General features: G+C 31.9%; 1 protein-coding gene and 1 non-coding gene across 3 annotated transcripts in view; one reads left to right on the top strand and one right to left on the bottom strand.

Annotated features, from left to right (window-relative positions):
• Positions 1–23,252, top strand: part of LOC107360509 (neural cell adhesion molecule 2) — a 92,248-nt gene that overhangs the window by 38,716 nt on the left and 30,280 nt on the right. For both annotated transcript variants that reach the window (XM_015927180.3, XM_015927181.3), the window contains exon 2: positions 2,505–2,930. In XM_015927180.3, coding sequence (XP_015782666.2) covers positions 2,505–2,930 — 426 coding nt within the window. The remainder of the gene's footprint in view (positions 1–2,504; positions 2,931–23,252) is intronic.
• LOC112538697 (5S ribosomal RNA) lies at positions 6,876–6,994 on the bottom strand. The gene has a single exon (XR_003082002.1). It is a non-coding gene; the product is annotated as a 5S ribosomal RNA (ribosomal RNA).

Genomic DNA, 23,252 nt, shown 5'->3' on the forward strand with positions numbered 1-23,252 from the left:
AAGCACAAAAGCTCTTTGCAAAGTGTTTCATCCATAAATATTTTCTTAATAAAATCCAAACTTTTCACTGCAACAGTTAAGATAGCTAAAGATATTGAATTCACTAATTAATGCCTGAAATTTTTCCTCTTCATTTCAGTCCATTTAAAGGTTAGAAATGCATTCTTGAATAAAGAGAAAAATTTCCAATTATTTTTCTGTTGTTCAGCAAAAAAATTTGATCTAAACATGCGATTAATTAAACTAATTATTGTCGCTCCAATTGGTTGGAACAATATTGAACTTTTTTTCCTCATTTTACATTCAATTGAAGATCAATATTAATAAACTTTACCGAAGTGAAACTTGTTCAAACAATTATCAAATGATTAATTATTAAAGGAATGAAAAATGTTGCTGTTTTTGCTTTGTTATTCAACCCAATCATGAGGTTGTCTAACTGTGTCCGAAGGTTTGAATCGTCATGAAAAGTAAGGCTCGAAATGGCCAATTCTTTATCATTTTGACACTCTTTTCATTTAATCGTGATCTGAATTGGGAAATAGATGTTGTTAAAGAGAAGTTGAATTGGAAATGCACAATGATTAAACATATGAACGCATGAAAATCAATGAGAACTTTTCAACTTTAAATCTTTCGATTGATCATTTTGATTAATTTGAACGTCTTTTCAATTATTAAATGAATTGCTTCTTAAAAGATTTAAGGATTGGTTAAGACAAATTGAACATTCATTTATTACTTTTTACTTTCATGTTTATCTTATTCAAGTATTTGAAAGGTTCATTGATTGTTTATTCATAGTTGAAATAATATTTGATTTCAGGTAAAGTCTCGTTTATGGTAAAAATGTAATTGTTAATTTATGTTCAATGAGCAAGAAAATGCAATTTTTCAATTGTTACTCTTTACGGTTAAATTGATGGGCAAAATGATAAATTTAGCAAGACAAAAGTAGAGTTTATTTTTAGTCAACTGAAATGACCATGAATAACAAATTGGTAAGAAGATGAATAGGAAAAGGTAAAAAAAGTTTCGATTTACTTCTTTACTCCAACAAACATTATTCAAAGTAAATGTCGTTGGAGAAGAGATGAGGAAATGAAACAAGAAACGGACTTGAACTTGAAATTCAATTTAAAGTACATCTAATTTCATTTACCTTTTCGGAATTGAAAGAGAAAACTGAATCTCATGTTGAATGCCATTTGAAACTATCAATAGCAAACTACTTTCTTGGAGTAAAGTTTTTCAAAGTTGATCAAATTGCTTTTTAAATGTTTTACTTTCAGTAAAAGTTTCAATTATTGTAATAGAATAAATTGCAATGAGAAAATTACATTTTTACTAATAACGAAACAGAAAAATCGAGAGAATTTATTGGAAGAAATGCTGTAAAATTTCCATCAAAGTCGGTTGATCGTCTTCGAACCCCTTCAATGAGTCAAAATCCCAGATCGAAGAATATTATTTTCTGTAAAACTCGCTTCCAAAAAAACAATTGTTGAGGTTGAAAAGTGAATGAGAATTGAAGAGAAAATTTTTGTTTCTTTTTTTCTTCGATCGACTTGAATTTTGAACATTACAAGTGTCATTGAGTTTACACGCAACCATTAGACAATTTTGGTTAACAACTTTAGTCTATTACTTGATGATCATATTGAACCATGAACAAGTGATGATCAAAGGTAAAGAAAAGAAACAAAGAAAGTAAATAGTTTAATTGAATTAACAGCAATAATGTTTTTATACTTGAAATGAACAATTAAATGAATGAATAAATGATCTGAATGAAGCTAAATAGCTCTATACAGAGCATCATTACAATCAATTGGCAATACAGCGAGTTGAGCGAAAAGCGTTTCACTCTTTTCAGTCTTCTGGTTAAACTAATTGTTTGGTTTTACACTTTTGGGAACAATTTACTTTAATTACCTTTATTGATATTATAACAAAGGTTTAATGAAAAAAAAGCAAACTTGTAAACTTGATCCATAGTTACAGGGAAGGAAAGAAAAGAACTGATCAGATGAATGAATTAACAGATTAAATCTGGTTTCCATCATCAGGTAAAGAAAGGGAAAAGCAATAAATTTAATAACTTTAATAACTTTTCGTTATTAAAGATGCTTATTATCAACTTTTCCAGTCGAGTTGAAAAATTAATCTCATAATCTTGTTCTTTCATCGAATCAAGTGAAACTTTTTGTAATTAAATTGAGCAAACTGTTTACTTGTGAATAACAAATTCAATTAGAATGCTTTTGAACAGTTCATCAACAGATAATAAAGAAAACTCGAGTTTGCAAAATCATTCAATTTCGTTGAAGAATTTAAAGTTGAACGATTCCAATGTTGACAACTTGAGATGTTTAGTGTTCAGTGTTGCTCGATCAAGACGCGTCTCTTGTCCATTTTGATCATTAATTTATCTTTCATTTTCTCGTTTCTTGCTTCCATCACAATTAACATCATCTTTAACTTTGCCACTTTAATTGGAATAGGATTTACTGAATTAACTGTCTTTGCTGGGAGTAAGGCTCGTTTAACCTGCAATGCAACCCAATGGAGTGATGATGTTTCACTCATCATTTGGTATCGCGGTATAACTGGCAAACCATTAAGTAGCCTTGATACAAGACGACCCTCACCAACATCATCAAAAGCTTCATCAATCTTGACTTCATCATCAACATCATCTTCTTCCTCCTCCTCACCCTCATTATCATTATCAACCTCAGTATCCTCGACGTCACCCAATTCTGATGGACACTCTCCTGATCCAACCAAATATTATTTTGATGCCACATCAGATCCATCAGTTTTCATCATTGATCATCTAACTGAATCAGATTCAGGAGATTATCGATGTCGAATAGATTATCGTCTCTCGCGGACACGAAACTACGTGGTAAGACTCAACGTAATAGGTAAGTGAACCTAACCTCGACACTTAATAACCTTAAACATTTTGAAACAAAGTCAAGTGCAACTCGAAAAAAACCCAAAAAATGGAAAAATTTCCAAGTTCCAAGTTTTCTTCAAATGAACTCATAAAAATGTCTCGATGCACTTGATAATTGGCAGGACAAATGATCTTTAATTAACATCTTTCATGTAACAATATAAAAGGTTCAATTAACTGGTAGATTGATCCGATCATTTCTCGATTTATTAATGAATAACATATTATCAGGAAAACGAGTTGATTAAATCTTTTCATTGGAAGAGCCAAATTCTTGAGTCAACTTTTTCTCGCTTTACTTCGTAATTTTTGTCTCTTTATTTTTGTTTGAAGAGCGAGTAAATCTGAATGAAAGAATTGTCTTGGGAAGAGAGAAAAGGGCCAAACATATAATTGAGAATAACCATGGAACCATGGATCCTACTGAATTTTGTTTTCTTCAGAAACATTTATCTATTTGTTTTTGTTTTTCCATTTTTTCTTCTTCTTCTCCTTCATATCAAATACAAAACCATTTCTTAATTTCCTGTGATCCTTTCATCATTTTCCTGGTTACATCTCTTCTCACTTTCATCACTTTTACTCATCCTTGTTTCATCCTTCTTCATTGCCTTTGCCATGAAAAACATTCACAACTTTATTCCTGTCAAATAAAAGGGAAAAACAAAATTCACCATTTCATCTCATCAAACCATCAAATAACAATGATATGAATTGTAGGGAAACATTTATTGAAACTTTTATTTCGTTTGCTTCTTCATCTCAACTTGTTTTCAATTCCCTTTGGTCATGTCATTGAACATTCAATTTTACCATGAACCATTCATTTGCAATGAACAGTGTCCAGTTTAACACGCTTTTGTTCATCATCTAATTGCTTAGAGAAAAGAAGAACAAGAAAAGATGAAAATGAAAAAAGCATTTGAATTTGATGGGAAAACACGAATTGAACACTTTTCCTGTTTTCTTTACCTTTTCAGGTTCTTCTTTCATCACATTTCGCATTACATTCAATAAAAGTTATCTGTTAGTTTGTAATCTTCTCATGTTTCTCTAATCAAAATGGAACTTTAATCGGCAGAAAAATTCGAAAAAAATTCAAGTTCGTAATTACATTTTTACCTTTTATTCATAGCGAATGTTGAAAATGTTTGACAAACTCAGCTTCAACTTTCATCTTGAAATCAATTGAGATTCACTTTTCAAAGTTTCGCTCAAGGTAAACATTGAACCCTCAATGTCAAAGTCAACCTCAACGATGTTTACAATTCATTTAACCTTACAAACAAGAGATGTTTAAGTTTATTACCAAACATGAAATAAAACATTCAAAGGCATTGAGCGAAAGGTAAAACGATGAAAATGTCAAAGGCAAGTCCTTTGGGCTAAATAATTAGTTGAAAATGCAAACTTCATCTTTACGATTGGCATAACATTGTCAAAATTAATATCATCATTTGCTCTTCAACAGCGAATCATAATGAACAAAAATGTCTACTCATTTCGTTAACAAAAAAACCTTAACACAGTGAATCTTAACCCATTTTCTGGTCCCATTGTTGCTCAGGTTTTACTTCTGTTTTTATTCCCATTTTTCCCTTCAACATCTTATTCATTTTGAACATCACAAAACCTCTCGAGTTATTTATTTATACCAAACTATCTTGGGTTAGACTATTTTGCTTTTCGTTTTTTTTCTTGTTTCAACCTTTTTCTCTGTTCATTGAAAGCAAGTGAAACTTGCATAGTTACATGAATCTTGTTGAGCCTTTCATAATTGAGGTAAACAAGCTTTTGAAAAATTGATTTGCTTTCTCACTGGCTTTAACCCAATCACAGTATTATGAGTACGTAAAAAGCAGTTTACAGACAACGACGGAAGAAGAAGGAAGAAGAATAAAAAATGTTGCTAAAGCTTGAGAGATGTAAGATGATGCAGAAGAAAGAAAATGAGATTAAATTGTGTTCCATAGTAATCAGGGATTATTCCTGATAAAATGGTAAACAATTTGTTGATTGCAAGGTAAATAGTAAAATGAGAAACTTGGGAAAGCCAAAGAATATAGTTTAACCTTTTTCTTGTTTCGATTCCCATTTTTTACTCCAACGCACTTGAACACTTTTTACTATTTATTAATTACTTTTGAACGAGCAAATATTGAAAAGGTCCACTTGACATGGTTTGATATAAGTAAACACTTTAGGTGTCATTGGGTTGAAGCAGTTCTGTGGGTTAATCATAGTCTAATAATGAGAATATGATTCGCAATTAAAAGACTTTGTCACGAAAATAATGGTAAAGACAAATGTTATTGACTGGGCAAAGTGTTGGAAAAGTAATGAGAAAAGATAATCTGTCATGATTCCACCCAATTTTGGAGCAACGCCCGAAGAGACTTGAATGACATTTTGGAACAGAAAAGAAGTTTTGAGAAAAATTTAAATTTGAATCTTTTTTTCTGATGGAAAATGAATTTATTTTCACTCGAGAAAAGTAAAATGTTTTTTGCTTTTCAAAGTGATTCGAGTTATTGAAGAGTGAAAAAAGGACAGGAAAGGGAATGATTTGTTGTTGTGTTAGTAAATCAAAAGTAATCAATGATTAATGTCTCTAGTCTTATTGGAATCAATAAATTGAACAGTTTAAAAGTTGAGACGATCGATCAAAATGAAAATCGAAATGTTGATCAATTTTTTCTCCTTTTCTCTCTTCTGCCATTCCACCATTTTGTGCAAAGTGAAAATGAAAATACGTAAAGTTTTCAAATGTTTTTTTTTCAAAGCAAGTTAACCTTGAATTGGTCAAGGCACATGAAAAATGTTTAATGGTCATTTGGACAAGTTGTTGATAGTGTTGAACCCTTTTTTGTACACTCTGTAATACAAGTGATTGATTCAATTTTGGGAAACATAAAGTTCAATTTATTGATACAATCATTTGTCCACTTATCAACTGGCCGACATCAGTCTTTGCATTGACTGTTCAAGGGCTGGGTAAAAGCTTCATGCATTAGTGTTGAGTGAAAAACGTTTTTTTTCTGCTTCAACTTTTCTTTCAGCATTCGTAAATGACTGGCGAATATTGTAGTATTTAGAAAATTTTTTCTGTTGAAGGAAATTTTTGTAAATTCTTATCATGATTCAAACATTGAATCAATCGAATTAAACCATTTCAGTTTGGGTTAATCTTTAGTTTGCTCTCATTTCGTTGTACCAATCGTTACTTGAAATGTTAAAATTTATCAACTTGTAAGCTTCGTGAGCTATAAGTATAGCTCAATGAAAAATGTTTTTTTCCTTTTTTTGTATTCGTTATATTCTCATGAGAATCAATGGAAAGTTAACAATTGAACATATTAAGACTGGGAATGTTTACTCGTTTACAAGAGCAATTTAATTTACAGTTTTATGCTTTTAACCTTTACTTGTGAATGCTTAAAGTTTGAGTTCAACGAGGATAATGAATAGGGAGAATCGCCTGATAAGCAAGCCCAGAGTCTAAGTCCATCCAGACCACAACACTGTTCAGCACCCTAGTTCACAAGTACAAAAGTGTAGTTCAAGTTGCCTTACCCTGAAAATCTTTGATTATCAAAAGGTTTGGAAAGCTTCCAGCTAACGTGTTTTTTTTAAAATGTGTGGTTTGATTTCTTGCTTTTAATGTTGATATGGTAAAGCTCGAATAGATCTAGGACCTGTTTGGGCCATGATGTGTATCCTAATTACTGGAGTACCTTAATAATGATAATAAAAAGATAAAATTTAAAAAAAAATGGAATGAAAAAATTTACTTCTTTTTAGTATAAATAAGAACAGATCGTCTAAAATTTCATTTGGGTTTCTCACAAAACTGGTTAACCAGTAACAAAGTGAATTTGAATTGAATTGATAGATTTGAATGTTGCAAAAAAGTCTTCAACACCGGGGGTTCCCAAGTGGTCTCCCTCCCAAGTACTAACCCGGCCCAAAGCTGCTTAACTTCGGAGATCGGACGGGATCCGGTGTTTTCAGCCTGGTGTGGTCGAAGACGATGATAATGTGCATAAAATTGTATCTATTTTGCATCTGCAATTTTTTTTATTTTAAATAAGCATTTTTTAGCTGAGCTTATTTCTCTTTTCACTCTAAAGACAATATTTTCAAGTTGTGCAGTACAGGATCTAAACCCAATAGTTTCATACTAAAATCGCTATCAATATGGACTGCAGAAATCAGCTGTTCTGTGACCGATCCAACAAGTAAAGTGGTTTGTAGTTTAGCAAACTTCTTTATCTTATTGATTAACATCAATTTAAAAGAACATGAGGTTCAGTGGAATCAGAAACATTAGATTTCAGCATTCAGAATATGATTTTTCCATAAATTTTATAATTCTCATAGAACCAAGAGATTGCTGGATTTAAAAAGTTTATATTGTAAGCCGTTCATGGTTTCGCTTCAACCTTCATAGAAATTATTCACATAATACTTCAGAGTATATTAAACCGATACATGTAAAATGAAGATCATCGATGCTTACTTCTTCTCCGAATCAGAAGTAAGCATCTTTGAAATTCTTTGAATGACAGAATTAGCAGAGACAAGAGACAAGAGCTTTCAGCATTTCTGAAAGTTATAAAAGTTTATAGCTACAAGATTATAAAAGGTTTGTAATTTAGTTTCCCAGTTACAATTGTCTTTTGGTAACAAACATGGAATTCAATTATAATAATCTAAATAAGCATTTAGGAAGGCGAAGTAATTCATTCCGTCTTCTCGAGTAACAATTTATTGCAGTTTCTCATGGATAGAAAGCAACTATCGGTGCGTTTGGAAATAAATCTGAAAAGAAAATGAAATTTTTTCACTTCGTCAGTTTTACAAACATTTCGAGTTACTTGAAACATCGAAACTGGAAATTGAATAAAAAAAGAGGCACATGATTTCAATATGTTTTAAATGCTTGCACTTGATTAATTCAAAAATGTATCCGTTTTGTATCAAATTTGTCAGTCCAATTCAACAGAATCGAGTTTATTTGGTTGAATAATATTCAGATTTGTGAATATCAAATGAAAGCTCATTGAATCCATTGAAAAGTTGTACATTATCTGAAGAAAAGTAAACAAGCAAAATAATGTTGAGAAAAACATTGAATTTAAAATTTACATTTGAATCATCATGAGGCTTGGTTATCGGCTTAAAGTAAATCAGATTATCAGAATGATGAAAGGAAACGACAAAACAAAAAAATTTACATTTTCAATCTTAGTTCATGAAAAATACTTGATGAATAAAAGATTGCCAAACAATTTCATCATTGATTAACAGACTAGACAGAAACGAGATCAAAAATGTAATGAAAATTAATTTTGCAAACATTTATGAAAAAAGAAGGAAAAAAATGACAAATTTCATCATTAATTGGTCCAGTGTTAATCAAGTCCAACAGTCGCAATCAATTATTGATTAAGTAAATCAACTGTTTATCAAATCATTGGTTCAATAATTTATATCGACTTTTGTTTTTGCCTTTACCATCCTCTGAGAGTTTCATAGTTTTATCAAATGATCATTTATTTTCATGATGGACAGCTTGGCTTGCCTGTTCATAGACATTGAAAATGAGCTGGAAAAGGCTCTTAAGCAACGAAAAGAGGTAAAATTAATCAACTTTAAAATTGTTGAACAATTTTGACAAGCTCATTAACTTGAATATCAACATAAATATCAATTGGAAATGAATTTATTTCTCACTTTTCCTGGAGAGAAAAAAAGTTCTCATAAATTATCGCAGTTGACCAAAGTGAACAGGGAATAAGCTGAAATAAAGAATGATAACTTTTATCAAAGTCTACAGAATGGAAGGAAAAATGTCTCGAAATTACCTATTAATAGTTGATCCAGTTGAGAGTCAATTGAAGCAACATTTCGCCATTTCCATTGAAACTTGCCATTTAAGTCGATATCAAAAAGTAAAAGCCAATTTTTGCTGCAAATTTTAAATTGTAATCAGTTTAAGTTGAACAGATTATTTGAATGAAAAAAGATTTGAGTGAATGTTTGTGTGCAAATGGACAGCAAACATGTTGCAAAATTTGAAAGCTCTAAGTGGTTCAATTTGGCGAAATTGAATGTCCATTAGATTTTAAACAGTCAAAGGTTAGTCTTGAAATGGACTTTACTTTTGCTTCGATTAAATTGAAATTCATTGGTGACAATTGGCCCAGTCATCATCATTATCGTTATCATTATCGCTATAAATATGAATGGGAAAAATGAATGCAAGCTCAGGCGATGAATCTAATGATGAGTTATATTTATTGGGCGTAAAACAATTTATGAAATGCTAAACTACAGAAAAGGTGAAACCATATTTTCCAATTTTACTTGCATTATAATATTTATATATTGTTATCATTTCTCGTAATGGCAAAAGTCTAATATTGTTACCAAATAATGATAATGATTGGATCATTGGTTCAATGGCTTATTGTTTTTGGTGTTGGCTTATTCAGTTTTCATCATTATCATCATTATTAGTTTCGTTACTTCAACTTGATTCTTTCTTTTCAAATGTTTCCATTTTTGTTTCACAATTTGGTGAAACTCACAACTTGATAAGCTTGAAATATTCAGTCGCCTTTAATGGACCTTCAATGGGATTTCATGGCTTGTCCATTGAGTATCAGGATTTACATAATTACATGTTATAACTTGTTCAATTTTACCTCTTCTTTTTATTAGCCTAATAATGATAGAGAATTGCATGTTTTCCTCTACTTTTAGTCCTTTCAATACCTTCATTGGTGAATCGATAGATGAAGAAATTAGGTGAAACAAGAAGTGGAAAAGGGTCTAAATACAATTTTATTGCTACAAATGATAATAGCTTTGATAATAATTATTATCATTCACATTAAACAGGGTTCAACAATTTGGTTCAATAGTTTATAATCTATAGCTAATTAATATCATTTTACCATTTTAGTTACATTTATACTGAAGAGTTCTGTATGTGGGAATTCATTAAAATACTGAATTTTTCTTGAAACGATTACCTTTTTGATCCAATTTCTGAGCATTTCTAATAAATAAGTCCTATTGATATAATGAAAGCTTTTTATATCGTTGTCACTTTTTAATAGTGTTATTAAGTCCTCTTCTGGACCATCTTTTGTGCCGGTTCTGTAACAAATTTTTGGCTTACCGTTTTTTCCAAATTACACAAAATTTTGCCGCGTTTTTACTCGACTTTTTTGCCGGTCCTGGGCTATTTTTCAATCGCTTTTTAAAGGGTAAAGTAGTGTGAGAAAGAGTTTTGCGCGAAAAAAGTAGGAAAACTTTAATTAAACAAATGAAACCTTTATTTTATAACCTTTTAGTTTTTGACATTTAAACAAGATTGGTAGCGATAAATTTGGAACCTCGTCCATTGAATTTTTATTTCAGAGAACCATTTACGGCTGCAACCGCTCACGTGACTTTCGTTACTAGCCTGCTCAGGTTGGCTTGCTCAGCTGTTAGCTGTTTGGCATTTTGCTCATGCTTTTATGCGTATAAGCAGAGAAATCTTTACCCCAAATAATCTTTCACATCTCTGAAGCCTCGGTCGATGATAAATGAATCTCCAGTTACGAAAAAAATCTTCTAGCTTCTAGTTGATGTACTTAAGATATGACGGAAAATTTTTGTTACATTATTTTTCGCTCTAAAATTTGTTATCAAATCAACTATGTAGCCATCTGGCATTATAATCACCACTGGTTTTGTAGAGTTGGTTTCAATTCGGATTAAGCATCTTTTTGATGGTCAGGATTCATACTCTTTTGGTTGCAAATGTAAGGGCAATTACTACCAAAATGGCTATGAAGTTTTTCGATTGTTTGCCGATATCTTTCGATTTATTAGTCCTAGATAAAAATGGTTTCAATCAAATGATGAAATGATCTCACTGAGATCCTTCTTTAAGCTATCTATGTAATTTCGAAATAATCACAGAGGGGCAGGTTTGGCTCTCACCCTTTGTAAATGATGACTGCAAACATGCATGGAGGATGAAAACTTGCGCTGTAAAAATTTGGTATCTATAAAAAGTTAAAATTCAATTTTTAAATAGTATGGCTGCAAACGCAGACATATCATTGAGAATAAATAAGCAAATTTGAAAGTTAAGCGGCTCATTCAGCGAATATTAATATCCTTGGCAAACTTTAACAAAAAAATTACAAATGACCTGTTCTACAAAACTTCAGACTGTACAAAACATAGCCTTAACTATGTCAAACATTCGCGTTAAGATTAAAATTATGCTTATTAATTGAGAGTATAAAAAAGCGCGCAATAACACTCGTCATTCTCCATCATTAGATGGAAATGAAAGCGGAAAATAAAAATTATTCAAGCTTTTCGGCAGATAAATGTAAGTAAATTAAATAATATTTTCATACCTCATTTTTTAAGAAATATCAAAAGTTCGACATTTAAAAGATTTATGAAATCAAGCGACTTAGATTATGACGCTAAGAGTTGGTTGAAATGCATGGTATCTATACAATATATAAAGTCAAAACATGAAATTTTTGCGTAAAGATTGTGGCCAAACTAAAAGGATTCTAAAGAAAATTTTTTCACAGCCTGAAAGTCATGATTTAACTACATCCACGAAAAATAGTTTGCACTTCATCGGAATTCAGGTACCTGAGAAACTAGCGTTTAAACAGGGTAGGGGAAAAAATGCAGAATCCGTATCTTTTACCATTGACTTAGGGGGAAAAATTTTTTGGTTTTTCAGGTTGATTGTTGGTTTATGGCTAAATTAGAAGGATATGTAAACCATTTTTCGAGTAAAGAGTTGGGTAAAAAATATGTTGCCTCAACTTTTGAACCAAAGGGTAATGTCCAAAAACTTTGATTTCACCGTTAAGAGTTGTGACTTAGTGAGTTTTTAGGGGTATAGAAACTGACGTATTTCAGTGCTATTGAAAATTTGTTTGAGTCGCCAGTTTTCGATAAAATTTTGTCAAAAAGGTCAAAGTTAAAGCTTCGATCGCCTTGTTTTCAATAATAAAACCAGATTTTTTCATGAAACTCATTTTCCTGGTGTAACTTTTGCTGGCTAATCAGAAAATGAAGTTATTTTCAATGAAAAATTTTCTGTTCAGATCAATCAGATCATTTCAACTTTCTGGTTAACTAGCAAAAGTTACATCAGGAAAATTAGTTTTATGAAAAAATCTGATTTTATTATTGAAATAAAGGCGATCGAAGCTTCAACTTTGACCTCAATTTTATCGAAAACTAGCGGCGCAAACAAATTTTCAATAGCACTGATAGACTCAGTTTTTATACCCCTAAAAACTCACTAAATGCCAACTCTTAACGGTGAAATCAAAGTTTTTGGACATTGTCCATTTATTTTATTTTATCTCATTGACAATGGGTTTTCATCAATCATTTGAGTCTTAAATGTGGATTGGATTTATTGTATTCAGTGAAAAGAAATTCACGATCAGTCATGATCGGGGCTCAACACTTTATCCACCACTTTTTAACCGTTTTTTCACCGTATTGTCCATCATATTGTCCATCACTCAATCTAACACATTCACCAAATCAAACATCACTTTTTAAAGAGACCATTTTCAACAAAATTGTCCACCACTTTCAGCAACCACTTTATAGTGACTTTTTCCACCACTTTTTTCCAACTCATTTTTAAACAATTTTTATAAGATTATCCACCACCCAAACCACCTAATTTTTGACCACTTTTGGGATATGATGGCGATTAATAGTGGATGTGTTAGATGGTGTAAAATGGTCAAAAAATTTGACAATAGGTGGTAGATCATCTTATGAAAAATCGTTTGAAAATTTGGTGGAAAAAGCCATTCTCAAGTGGTGGACAATTTTGTTGAGAAAAGTCTCATTAAAAAGTGATGGAGTTTGAATTAGTGGATGTGGTGGATGTGTTAGATTGAGTGGTAACAATACGGTAAAAAAAGTGTTGAAAAAAAGAGGCAAAATATGGAGTAAAAGGTGGAAAGTTTGGTGAAAAAAGCCATGCTAAAGTGGTGGATGATAGGAACGGATAACTTTTTGAGAAAAATTTCTTTCAAGAGCGCTGATGTTTGATTTGGTGGATGTAGTGTATGTTTAAGATTAGGCCGTGTAAAAAACATTCAAATAGTGGTTAAAAACTACTCTGCTCGAAGTTGTTTGATGGAATCCCTTTAAAAGTTAAACCTTAAGCTTTCTAGAAACTCAGATTCCTAAGAAAATCCTGTTGGCAGTGAAAAAATACATTGTAGAAGACAGCAAATATTTTTTAATGTCATGAAGTTACTGATTACTGTTTAATGATTTATATGAGTCTCAACTTCGGAAGTAGGAATAAGAACTCAGAATGATGAGAAACTCATGCTCAGGTGGTCTGAAAAGCAACACTATTCAGATGATGAATAAGTTTCGCAACTTTGAATTTCGAGTTAAAAGTTGTGATTTGATAAACTTTCGGTACAATGAGAGTTGGAGTTATTACACGAATAAGCACGCTTCGTGTAATAAAAGAATTCCTCTGATCGAAGGTGTTTGATGAAATCCCTTTAAAAGTGTAAACTTTCTAGGAAACTCAGATTTCTAAGAAAATGCTGTTCAGGGTGGCAGTGAAAAAAACAGTATTCAAAAGCATTGAGAAAGCAAATATTTTTTGATTTATTGAGTTTTCTGTTGGCTGTTTGATGATTAAATGTGTCTCAGCCTTGACTTTCGAGTTAAGAGTTGCGGCTTGATGAACTTTTAGCATACGAGCCGTTTAAAAGATTTATCCGATTTGATTTTGGTATTTGATGCAATTGCTTTCAAAATTCAAACTTGGTCTTCATAGGAACTCAAATTCCTAAAAAATTATGTTCAGGTAATGTAAAAATAAATTCTAATCAAGCAAATTGTAAAGACAGAAATAGTTGTTAGTTTAATAAAATTATGCTTTACTGTTAGACGCTTTAGTAAGAGTTTGTCTGAACTATGAATTTCGATTTGATAGTTGTGATTTTATGAGCTTTCAGTACCATAAAAGCGAGCTAGCACGCTTCGTGTTATTAAATCATGCCTGATCGAAGGTGTTTGATAATACGCATACGAATTAGCACGCTTGGAATGGCAGTGGATGACCTGTATTCAAGTGCGTTGTGGAGGACAACAAATATTGCTTAGTTTAATGATTTATGGTTCACTTTTGGATGATTTGTAAGTGTCTGAACTTTCGAGTTAAAAGTTGTGATTTATTGAACTTTTAGCATACAAATGGTAACCATAGGGAAAACGAATGATTTCGATGCTTGCGATATTTGGTGATATTGTTCTCAAAGTTCAAACTTAAATGGTTGTGAAATATACGGCGAAAAGACGGTAAAAAATGTCGACAAAGAGTGGTGGAAAAATTACAATCCCTATAAAACGAGATCAAAGTTCCAACTACGGATCCAATTTCGTCTATGACTGTCCATCGGAGAAACTACTTTTTTGAACAAATTGAATCAACCAAAATTCATCATTCAATTCAAATTCTAAAAATTTTGCATTCTCACAATGGTTTTCTATTAAGAATTCGTGTTTCTCAGCATTTACTTTTGAGTAAAAACTCTTCAGGTTGATGGTTCATTGTTAGATTAGAAGGATATGTAAAACTTTTTTTTAAGTGAAGAATTGCATCAGAGATTTTATGTAAGCAAAGAATCAACAAATGTTCAACTCTGACATGTACGAAAATTTTTCAGCTGTAAAAAATGGGCCAGTTTTTTACCCCAATTTTTACACCGTATTGTCTACAATATTGATAGAAACAGAAACGGCGCTTAGAAAAAGTTTATCACGCAATGCTGATTATGGTTTGATCATAGAAACAAAAATAATTGGTCTTTGTTGGAACTCAGATTCATTAGAAAATATTGTTTAGGTGGTGTGAAAAACAATCCTATTCAGAAATATTATGGAGGACAGCAAACATAGATTATTTCTTGAAGTTATGGTTTACTGTTGGTTGATTTATAAGTGTCTCAACTTTGAATTTCGAGTTAAGAGTTACGGCTTGATGAACTTTTAGCATACAAGCCGTAACCATTCGGGTAATGCAAATTTTTCTCCGATTTGATTAAGCTATTTGATTTAATCGCTTTCAAAGGTCAAACGTGGTCTTCATAGGAATTCAGAATTTAGAGTTGAAAGTTGAGATTTTACGTTATTTTAGCATACAAACTGTAACCATTGCGGTTATGTCATGATTTCGGGGCTTTGGTTAAGATATTTAATGTTACTGCTCTCAATGGTCAAACTTGAATGGTCATGTACAGTACATCGAAAAGACGCTGAAAAATGGTGTCAAAGAGTGATGAAAAAATTACAGTCCCTTCAAAAAGAGATCAAAGTTTAAATTTGAGCTCAGAATGATGAGAGACTCATGTTCAGGTGGTCTGAAAAGCAACACTATTCAGATGATGGATGATGAATAAGTTTCTTAACTTTGAATTTCGAGTTGAAAGTTGTGATTTGATAAACTTTCATCACAATAAGAGTTAGAGTTATTACACGAATTAGCACGCTTCGTGTAATAAACTCAGATTTCTAAGGAAAACCTGTTCAGGGTTGCAGTGGAAAAACAGTATTCAAAAGCATTGAGAAAGCAGATATTTTTTGATTTAATGAATTTTCTGTTGGCTGTTTGATGATGAAATGTGTCTCAGCTTTGACTTTCGAGTTAAGAGTTGCGGCTTGATGAACTTTTAGCATACGAGCCGTTTAGTAGATTTCTCCGATTTGATTTTGGTATTTGATGCAATTGCTTTCAAAATTCAAACTTGGTCTTCATAGGAACGCAAATTCCTAAAAAATTATGTTCAGGTAGAGTAACACTAAATTCTAATCAAGAAAATTGTAAAGACAGAAATAGTTGTTGGTTTGATAAAATTATGCTTTACTATTGGATGATTAATGAGTGTTTTATTTTTGAATTTCGAGTTAAGAGTTGCGGCTTGATGAACTACAATGCCATAAAAGTTTGAGTTATTACGCAGCTTAGCACGCTGCGGTTTATTAAAAAATTTCTCTGATCGAAGGTTTTTGATTAAATGCAAGTTCAAAGTGCAAACTATTTGATTTAGCTGTAAAACACAACTATCTGATTTAGTTTTTCAAATCGAAGATGGTTTTAATCAAGAATTTGAGTCTTTAAATATTAAGTTGAGATTGTTTTATGCAGAGAAAAGAAATTTACGATCAGTCATGATCGTGGGCTCCACTTGTTTAGATAAAGATAAATCTATTCCCAGCATAACAATTTTTATATTGACATGGAAATGATTTCCTTATTCACAACTTTCTCTTCAGCAAGTCAAAATGCAAAGATTGTAAAATTGAGATCAAATGTCGAACAATAGATGTGACTCAATTTTCTCAGCATTGCTCAGGTTCTAATGAAGATGGATAAAGAGTTGACAAAAAAATACTCGAAATAGAATCTAGGAATTACTACAGATAAAAAAGAATGTTCAACATGACTTGATGAATGAGAAACTGAACAGTCTTGACCTTTACTTTAACAGAGCAAATGTTTCTTTTATTTTGGCATTTTTGTACTCCCAATGAACAGGATAAAGTAAAGATCTAGTAGCACCAAGTACTGAGATGAAGACAAGAAACGGACAAAACTGTTGAGAGTCAAGAAGATGAATGAAAGGAAGAAGAAAAAAGAGATTGTATTCCATCATGATCAATCAAAGAATAGTCACAATTTTTATGTAAATTAATGTTCAATTGAGACCTTTTGTTATCCTCACTGTCAATATAATCAATTAGCTTATTCAACACAGACTTTGAAACCAGAAGAAAACGAAAAAAAGAAAAAATTATCATTTCCATTATGATTCATTTTCTTCTTGAACAGATGAAAATTGGAATAATTATTTTCACCAGAATGCATGAATGGTGAAATTAGAAGGCAAGAGTAAAAAGTGAAAAATTGAATCAATCTTGTTCAATTGCAAGTGAAACGTTTTTGGAGACAAACAAAAGTTGGAAAGGACGAAAAGGGAAAACATAAAGTAATCGTATTAAAAATGATTAATGGTTGTGTTGAGGTTTGCCATTTTCAGTGCCTCTGTTTTGTGTGTTTTTGTGTTTACTTTTGTGCTTGTTGTTTTTAATTGATGACGACCATTGTTAATCTGGTCGATTGATATTTGCCATTTTGATTGTTAATCATTGTAATTGAAAAGGATTTGCTGTTAATAAAATAATGTGACCCAGTTAATGGTTACAATTGAATAAAAGTTATCGGAAGATTTACGGTATGACCCACACAGCAGATCTTGATGAAACTTCACCCATAGAACCCTCATGACTTGAATATGTCAAAAAAAAATTTTTAGCTTCGGCAAATGAAGTTTAGATTTTTTCCTATATTTACCCGAAATCGCGTTCTAGAGTGCATTTTTTCACTGCGCATGCGTATTCTGCCTACTGCGCACGCTCAATTACTTCTCAACCTAACCTAACCTAACCTAACCTAACCTAACCTAACCTAACCTAACCTAACCTAACCTAACCTAACCTAACCTAACCTAACCTAACCTAACCTAACCTAACCTAACCTAACCTAACCTAACCTAACCTAACCTAACCTAACCTAACCTAACCTAACCTAACCTAACCTAACCTAACCTAACCTAACCTAACCTAACCTAACCAACCAATCATTGGCCCCCTCTCAGTGAAAACAGCTGACACCACGTGAAGGTGGGGAGCCATCGTCAGCCTCGGGCAGTTTTTTATAGTGGTCGCCCTCGCCTCCACTGATTATAGGCCTGATTTTATCAATAGCCAACACCTGGATAACAATCCCTGATGGCCTTGATCAAATCGGCAAAATAGTCTAAATTTTGAGATCTGCATCCTCGCCTCCAAAGAAACTCACAAAGATGATAATCAAGGTCCTCATTTCTGATTCCCCCTCTTTGCAAGCGCATTCTCAATGGTCTCCATTGTGACTCAATATCTTGCGTATGAGCCCCGGTTCTATGGTCTACAAACTCAACAGAGTGATTCACTGTCAAGTGTAAATACCCTTCCTCCCCAAGGATTTCGTATGGTTTCCAACAATCAGAAACAATAACACTGCCACGAGCAATGTGTTTCTTAATTATTGGAATCAAAGTATCCCTGTCCCGTTTATTGCCTGGACACATTTCAAGTCGGAGCTCACGAGTCTCATGATCGATGGCTCCAAATATCCATTGCCCATCAAGAAAACGGCCTCGATGGTATTTCCACGACCCGAATTTCATTTCATCGATCGCTACTAATTTTCCCGGACCTCCAAGTTGACCAGATGCTGTGAATAATTCATCCAGTCGTAACATACAAACTTCTCTACAGTATGAATAAATATCCATAATTGTAGAGCGAGAAATAATATCCCGACCTGGTCTTTGAATTTCATTCACAGCATCTTCAACTTTCATGCCGCGGGAGAAATAGTAGGTCAATCGAAGGACATCTTCGGCGGAAATATTGTGCCGCTCAAACCAAGTTTTTTCAGCGATAGTTCGCTCAACTCGATGTTTACGACACACCCATCGCAAACCCAGACATGTTTTTGACCCCTTGTATTCCCTACTAGTTGGGAGTAAAACCATATCTTCTTTCCCATTTTTGGGACATTTCCTACGAGAAGGAAGCAGTCGCACCTGTTTACACCAAGCTACACAAGCTTCTCTAGATACGAGAACCTCAGTAGCAAGACGCTCGATGTTCCAGCTCCCTTCTAAAGCGCTATCGCCACTCGTTGAGGCCATTTTGTAAATATGACTTTTTTTCGATTTTTTACTGCAACAGTTAAAATCTCCGTATTTTATTTATTTTAGTTAAGTTTTTATGAAATTCAATCAATTTCAAATTAATTTGTATATTAAAGAAGTTATTTAAAATTAAAAATCATTAAAATCAGCAAAAATAGCGAAAAAAGACAAAATTGCATAAAATTTTATAGGTTGATTTGCCGAAGCTAAAATTTTTTTTGAAGTATATTTATGAGGTGAGGATTCTATATATTAAGTTTCATCAAGATCCGACGAGTGGGTCATACCGTAAAACACATAAGTTATCATCGATTAATGGGACAATCAGTTGAAAGTGAATCAAGACGATTATGATTTATGATTGATTCCATCAACAGCTTCAATTATTGCAACTGCAAACACTGTAAACTTGATTTAACCAGTAAATAAGATAATCTGATAACAATTATCTTTCTTTAATTATGATCGACCAAATGCAAGGAAGAAACCAAGAAATGACTTTTTTTTCTTCTGTTGATCGTTTCAAGTTTACTCTTTCACTTGATGGCCAGTTATCTGCCAGTCGAATGAATTCTGAAGGATGAAAATTACTTTTGTCAACATTTGATTGGAAATGAGACTCTTGAGAGTTTACATGTTACACTGAACTGATATAATGGTGGGAACACAGGGTAAAGTATTCATTAATTTCAATTTTCCAATTGTTTCTTGTTCACTTCATTTGTCATCATTAAAAAGGTATAAAAGGAAAGTAAAGGAAGAAACAAAGAATCATCTCTCTTCATTCAACTCGTCTTAATGAATCTCAAGTAGATTTGGATGTTGGAGTTGAGACTGAACAAGGATGGAAATGCATGAGAAAAGGAAAGGAAGAAGAGAAAAAAGTTACAAATTTGTAAACATGAAAATGATGACAATGAAAGGGATGAACAGTGATTCGTTGAGAAAAAGTGGAAAATGATGAGAAAAAAAAGTTTTTCATTAAAATGATATTAACTGGAAATCATGGAATGACGATGAAATATGGAAAATGTTTGGATAACATTTCAAATGGTAAATAGTCTTTTCCATGTTGACATTTCAATTTTGACAAATCTGTTCATCATTCTCTTATCTCTTATCCTGATGTTCACCTCATCAACACCTTAATTCATTCTCATTTCCTCATGAGGTTTCACCTTTTCACCAGAATGATTCATGAAATGATACTTTCCACATTCTATTATTATCAATATCATTATCACTGAAAGTAGACACACAGAGTGAAACAAGTTTCATTCACAAAGCTTGTAATAATATTTCCGTTCACACAACAGATAAAATGAAACAAAAATGAATGAATTTCAAAAGCCAATTGATGATGGCGCCAATCTATCATGGATAATAATTCTCTCTCCTGATATCAAATTTCGATGACTACATTGAAATTTTTCTGTTTCGTTTCATAAAGATTTTTCATATTCCAAATTTTTCAAAAGAGTTTTGAGCTTCAACATTTATATTTGGAAATGATTATTTCGATTTTTAGCTCTAAAACTCACAGAGATTCATTGATCTCTTTTAAACGATAAAAAACAATTTTTTGTGATCTTTCCGAAATTCTCTGTAAGAATTTCTTAGTTTTGTTCAAAAGCGGAAAACTTTATCGTAGTTTATGGAGTTCTGTGAGGCATAAAGATTTGATTTAATCATGGAGAGCTAATATAATCTTCATATACATATGTATTATTGGTATTACTAATTACAAGTTTATTTAGTTTTATGGTGAAAATTTTCTGATTTCTGGTTGGAAATACTTGGGCTTTTCTTTGGCTTATAATAGCTTATTTATTGGTGTGCAAATATATCAAACAAGGCAATCTTACAATTACATTTTGTACAGTTATGGTTACGTACTTTAACACCTTACTGATGTTAGAGATGAGCAATTGGCAAATGCATAACTGGGCATTTCGATTTGATATAAATTACAAGTTCGAGGTTATTCAAGGTTAACAGTATATGTTATAAACATGTGACTAACATATTCGGGTCAGAAAAGTTTTTGCGATTTCAGAAAATGACCTTTCAATGTCAATTAGAGGGCAAATAAAGAATTGACCTCGAATAACCCCGATCCTTTGAACTTATGGTTGTTTAATTGGGTTGACAAGTACTGACAATACTGCCGGTGGATGAAAGAGTTGATACAGATGATTTTATCACATTCGAGGTGAGATGAGAAGGCAGTTGATGATGATAAACTGGCTGGGGTTGAGGCAATGATTTTACGATCATTTATGTTTTCTTCGATATCTGAACTCTAACTTATATCCGGAGGTCATTTTTGATGAAAGCCGATTCAAAGTGAGATTTTTGTATAAATGATGAGATTCAATCAATTATCATTACACATTAGAGGATGATATGAACTGTTATCACAGACACTGAAAGACATTAAACAAGGAGAAAAAAGACGAATATTTTCAAAAATTGAACAATTGATAATGAAAAACTTATGCAATGATAAACTTTGAGTAGCGAAAGTGTGGAAACTTACAGATTTATTTGGTTATTACTAATTAAATTAATTATTTTAGCAATTATCATGATGAAGGGATGGGACAATGCGAATGTTAAAAATCAAACGCCAATACAATTGAATTGGTTAAATTGAGCACCACAGACACAATCCAGACAGGATCCAGAGTTTGACTGGATTTAAATGATGTGAAACTTATGAAAAAAATGAATACAAATGAAAAGTTAATATGGAAAATGATTATAACTGAAGAAAGTTGCATGTAAAGTTGAATTGGATATCGAAGGGTCAGAAGCAAAGAGTAGAAGAGTATACTTCTTTACTCTTTGGTCAGAAGTTAAAAAAAATAATATTTCCGAATTGAAGGAACTGTAAATACATGGCATTTCAGTTAATTTATCTGTTTTAGAACAGTTTTACTCTGCATTGGAGTGACCTTGAAGATAGATATTTTGTTTATTGAAGTTTATTTCAGCGATACTCTATTGTCATATTTCAAGGTCAAGGTCATTCATAACAAACTTTGTATTGTTGATCAAAAGGTTTTAAGAAAAATTCATTTATCTTTCCAACGGTGTGAGATACTTATTTGTAGCAAACATCAATCAGTCTGAAAATGCGCGCTGTAAGAAAATGACCTCCAAATATAAAAGAGGTCAAATAACAAAATGACCTTGAATGAACTTGACCTTTAACAATGACAATCAAGTATCGCTGAAATAAAACTGCTATATTTACAATTCTAATCATAAAAATCATAAAACACATACACAAAAAATAATCAAATATGTATTAGACCAAAAAACTCCAATAATTATTTGTGGTGATCTTAACATTCAAGATCAACTCTGTTCTTATAATGTAAATTCACAAACAGAATGGAAACTAATCTATGAGTCCAAAAAACTAAAAAACTTTCAAACAATTAATAATTATACCTTTAACCATCCACTATCAAAATCATGGATAGATGTCATCCTGATACCAGAAAATAGCCAAATAATAGAATCTCAAACTATTCCATCAACATTTGATCACTAAATGTTGACCACAAAAATCAAAATTAACATACCGAAAATATAACTCAAAAAACAAACCAAAATAATTATTAAAAATTGGAAAATTAAATTATACATGTCAGATGAAACTCCAACCCAACTAAATGAAAACTCACCCCTAATCAAAAACTGTTCAACAATCATGAACTTCCCAATCAGAAACAAATCAAACATTCTAAATCAAAATACTCAACAGAATTGAGAAAATTAATGAAAAGGAGAAAAACAATTATTAAAAAACAAAATTCACAAAATTCACAAACAATCAAAAATAGAATAATCAACAAGAAAAAGAAACACTCAACAAAACATTTCCATATGTCTTCAACTGAAAACACATGGAAATGGATCAATTCCAAATTAACCAACAAACAAAACAAAAAATCATAACAACTAGTGAAGAATAAAATGCAGATGAAAAATTGTTATTGAATAATCATGTCCTGAACAATTATTCACAAAGAAACCCCCGATATAATTATTCAAAATACGAACTTTACTAGGGAAAATTAGATATTCACACATTCAACATAGCCTTTGAAAAGGCACAAAAAAGTGAAAGTTCATTACGAGCAGATGAGTTCAATCCGACAATATAAAACAAATAAAGACAATAAAAAAATATCTAGCCTCAATTTCTCTCCTATACTAGTCTCTCAAAGCCTCTTCACCATCTTCACTTACAATTGCATCACTTACATATCATCATCGATATAAGCCATTTGGAATCAATATTTGAAAAACGTTTCATGAGCCGATTCCAGTTTATTACAAATCGGAGCAATGCTTAAAACAAGAGTGACCACAGTTTTCAGAACAGCCCAAAAGAATAAATGTATATATATGTTTTGAGTTTATGAAAAATTGTTTCGTAA

This window comes from Tetranychus urticae, chromosome 2, assembly GCF_039701765.1.
Source record: "Tetranychus urticae isolate SD_2017Ah chromosome 2, NJAU_TeUrti_SD_1.0, whole genome shotgun sequence".
Taxonomy (NCBI): Eukaryota; Metazoa; Arthropoda; class Arachnida; order Trombidiformes; family Tetranychidae; genus Tetranychus; species Tetranychus urticae.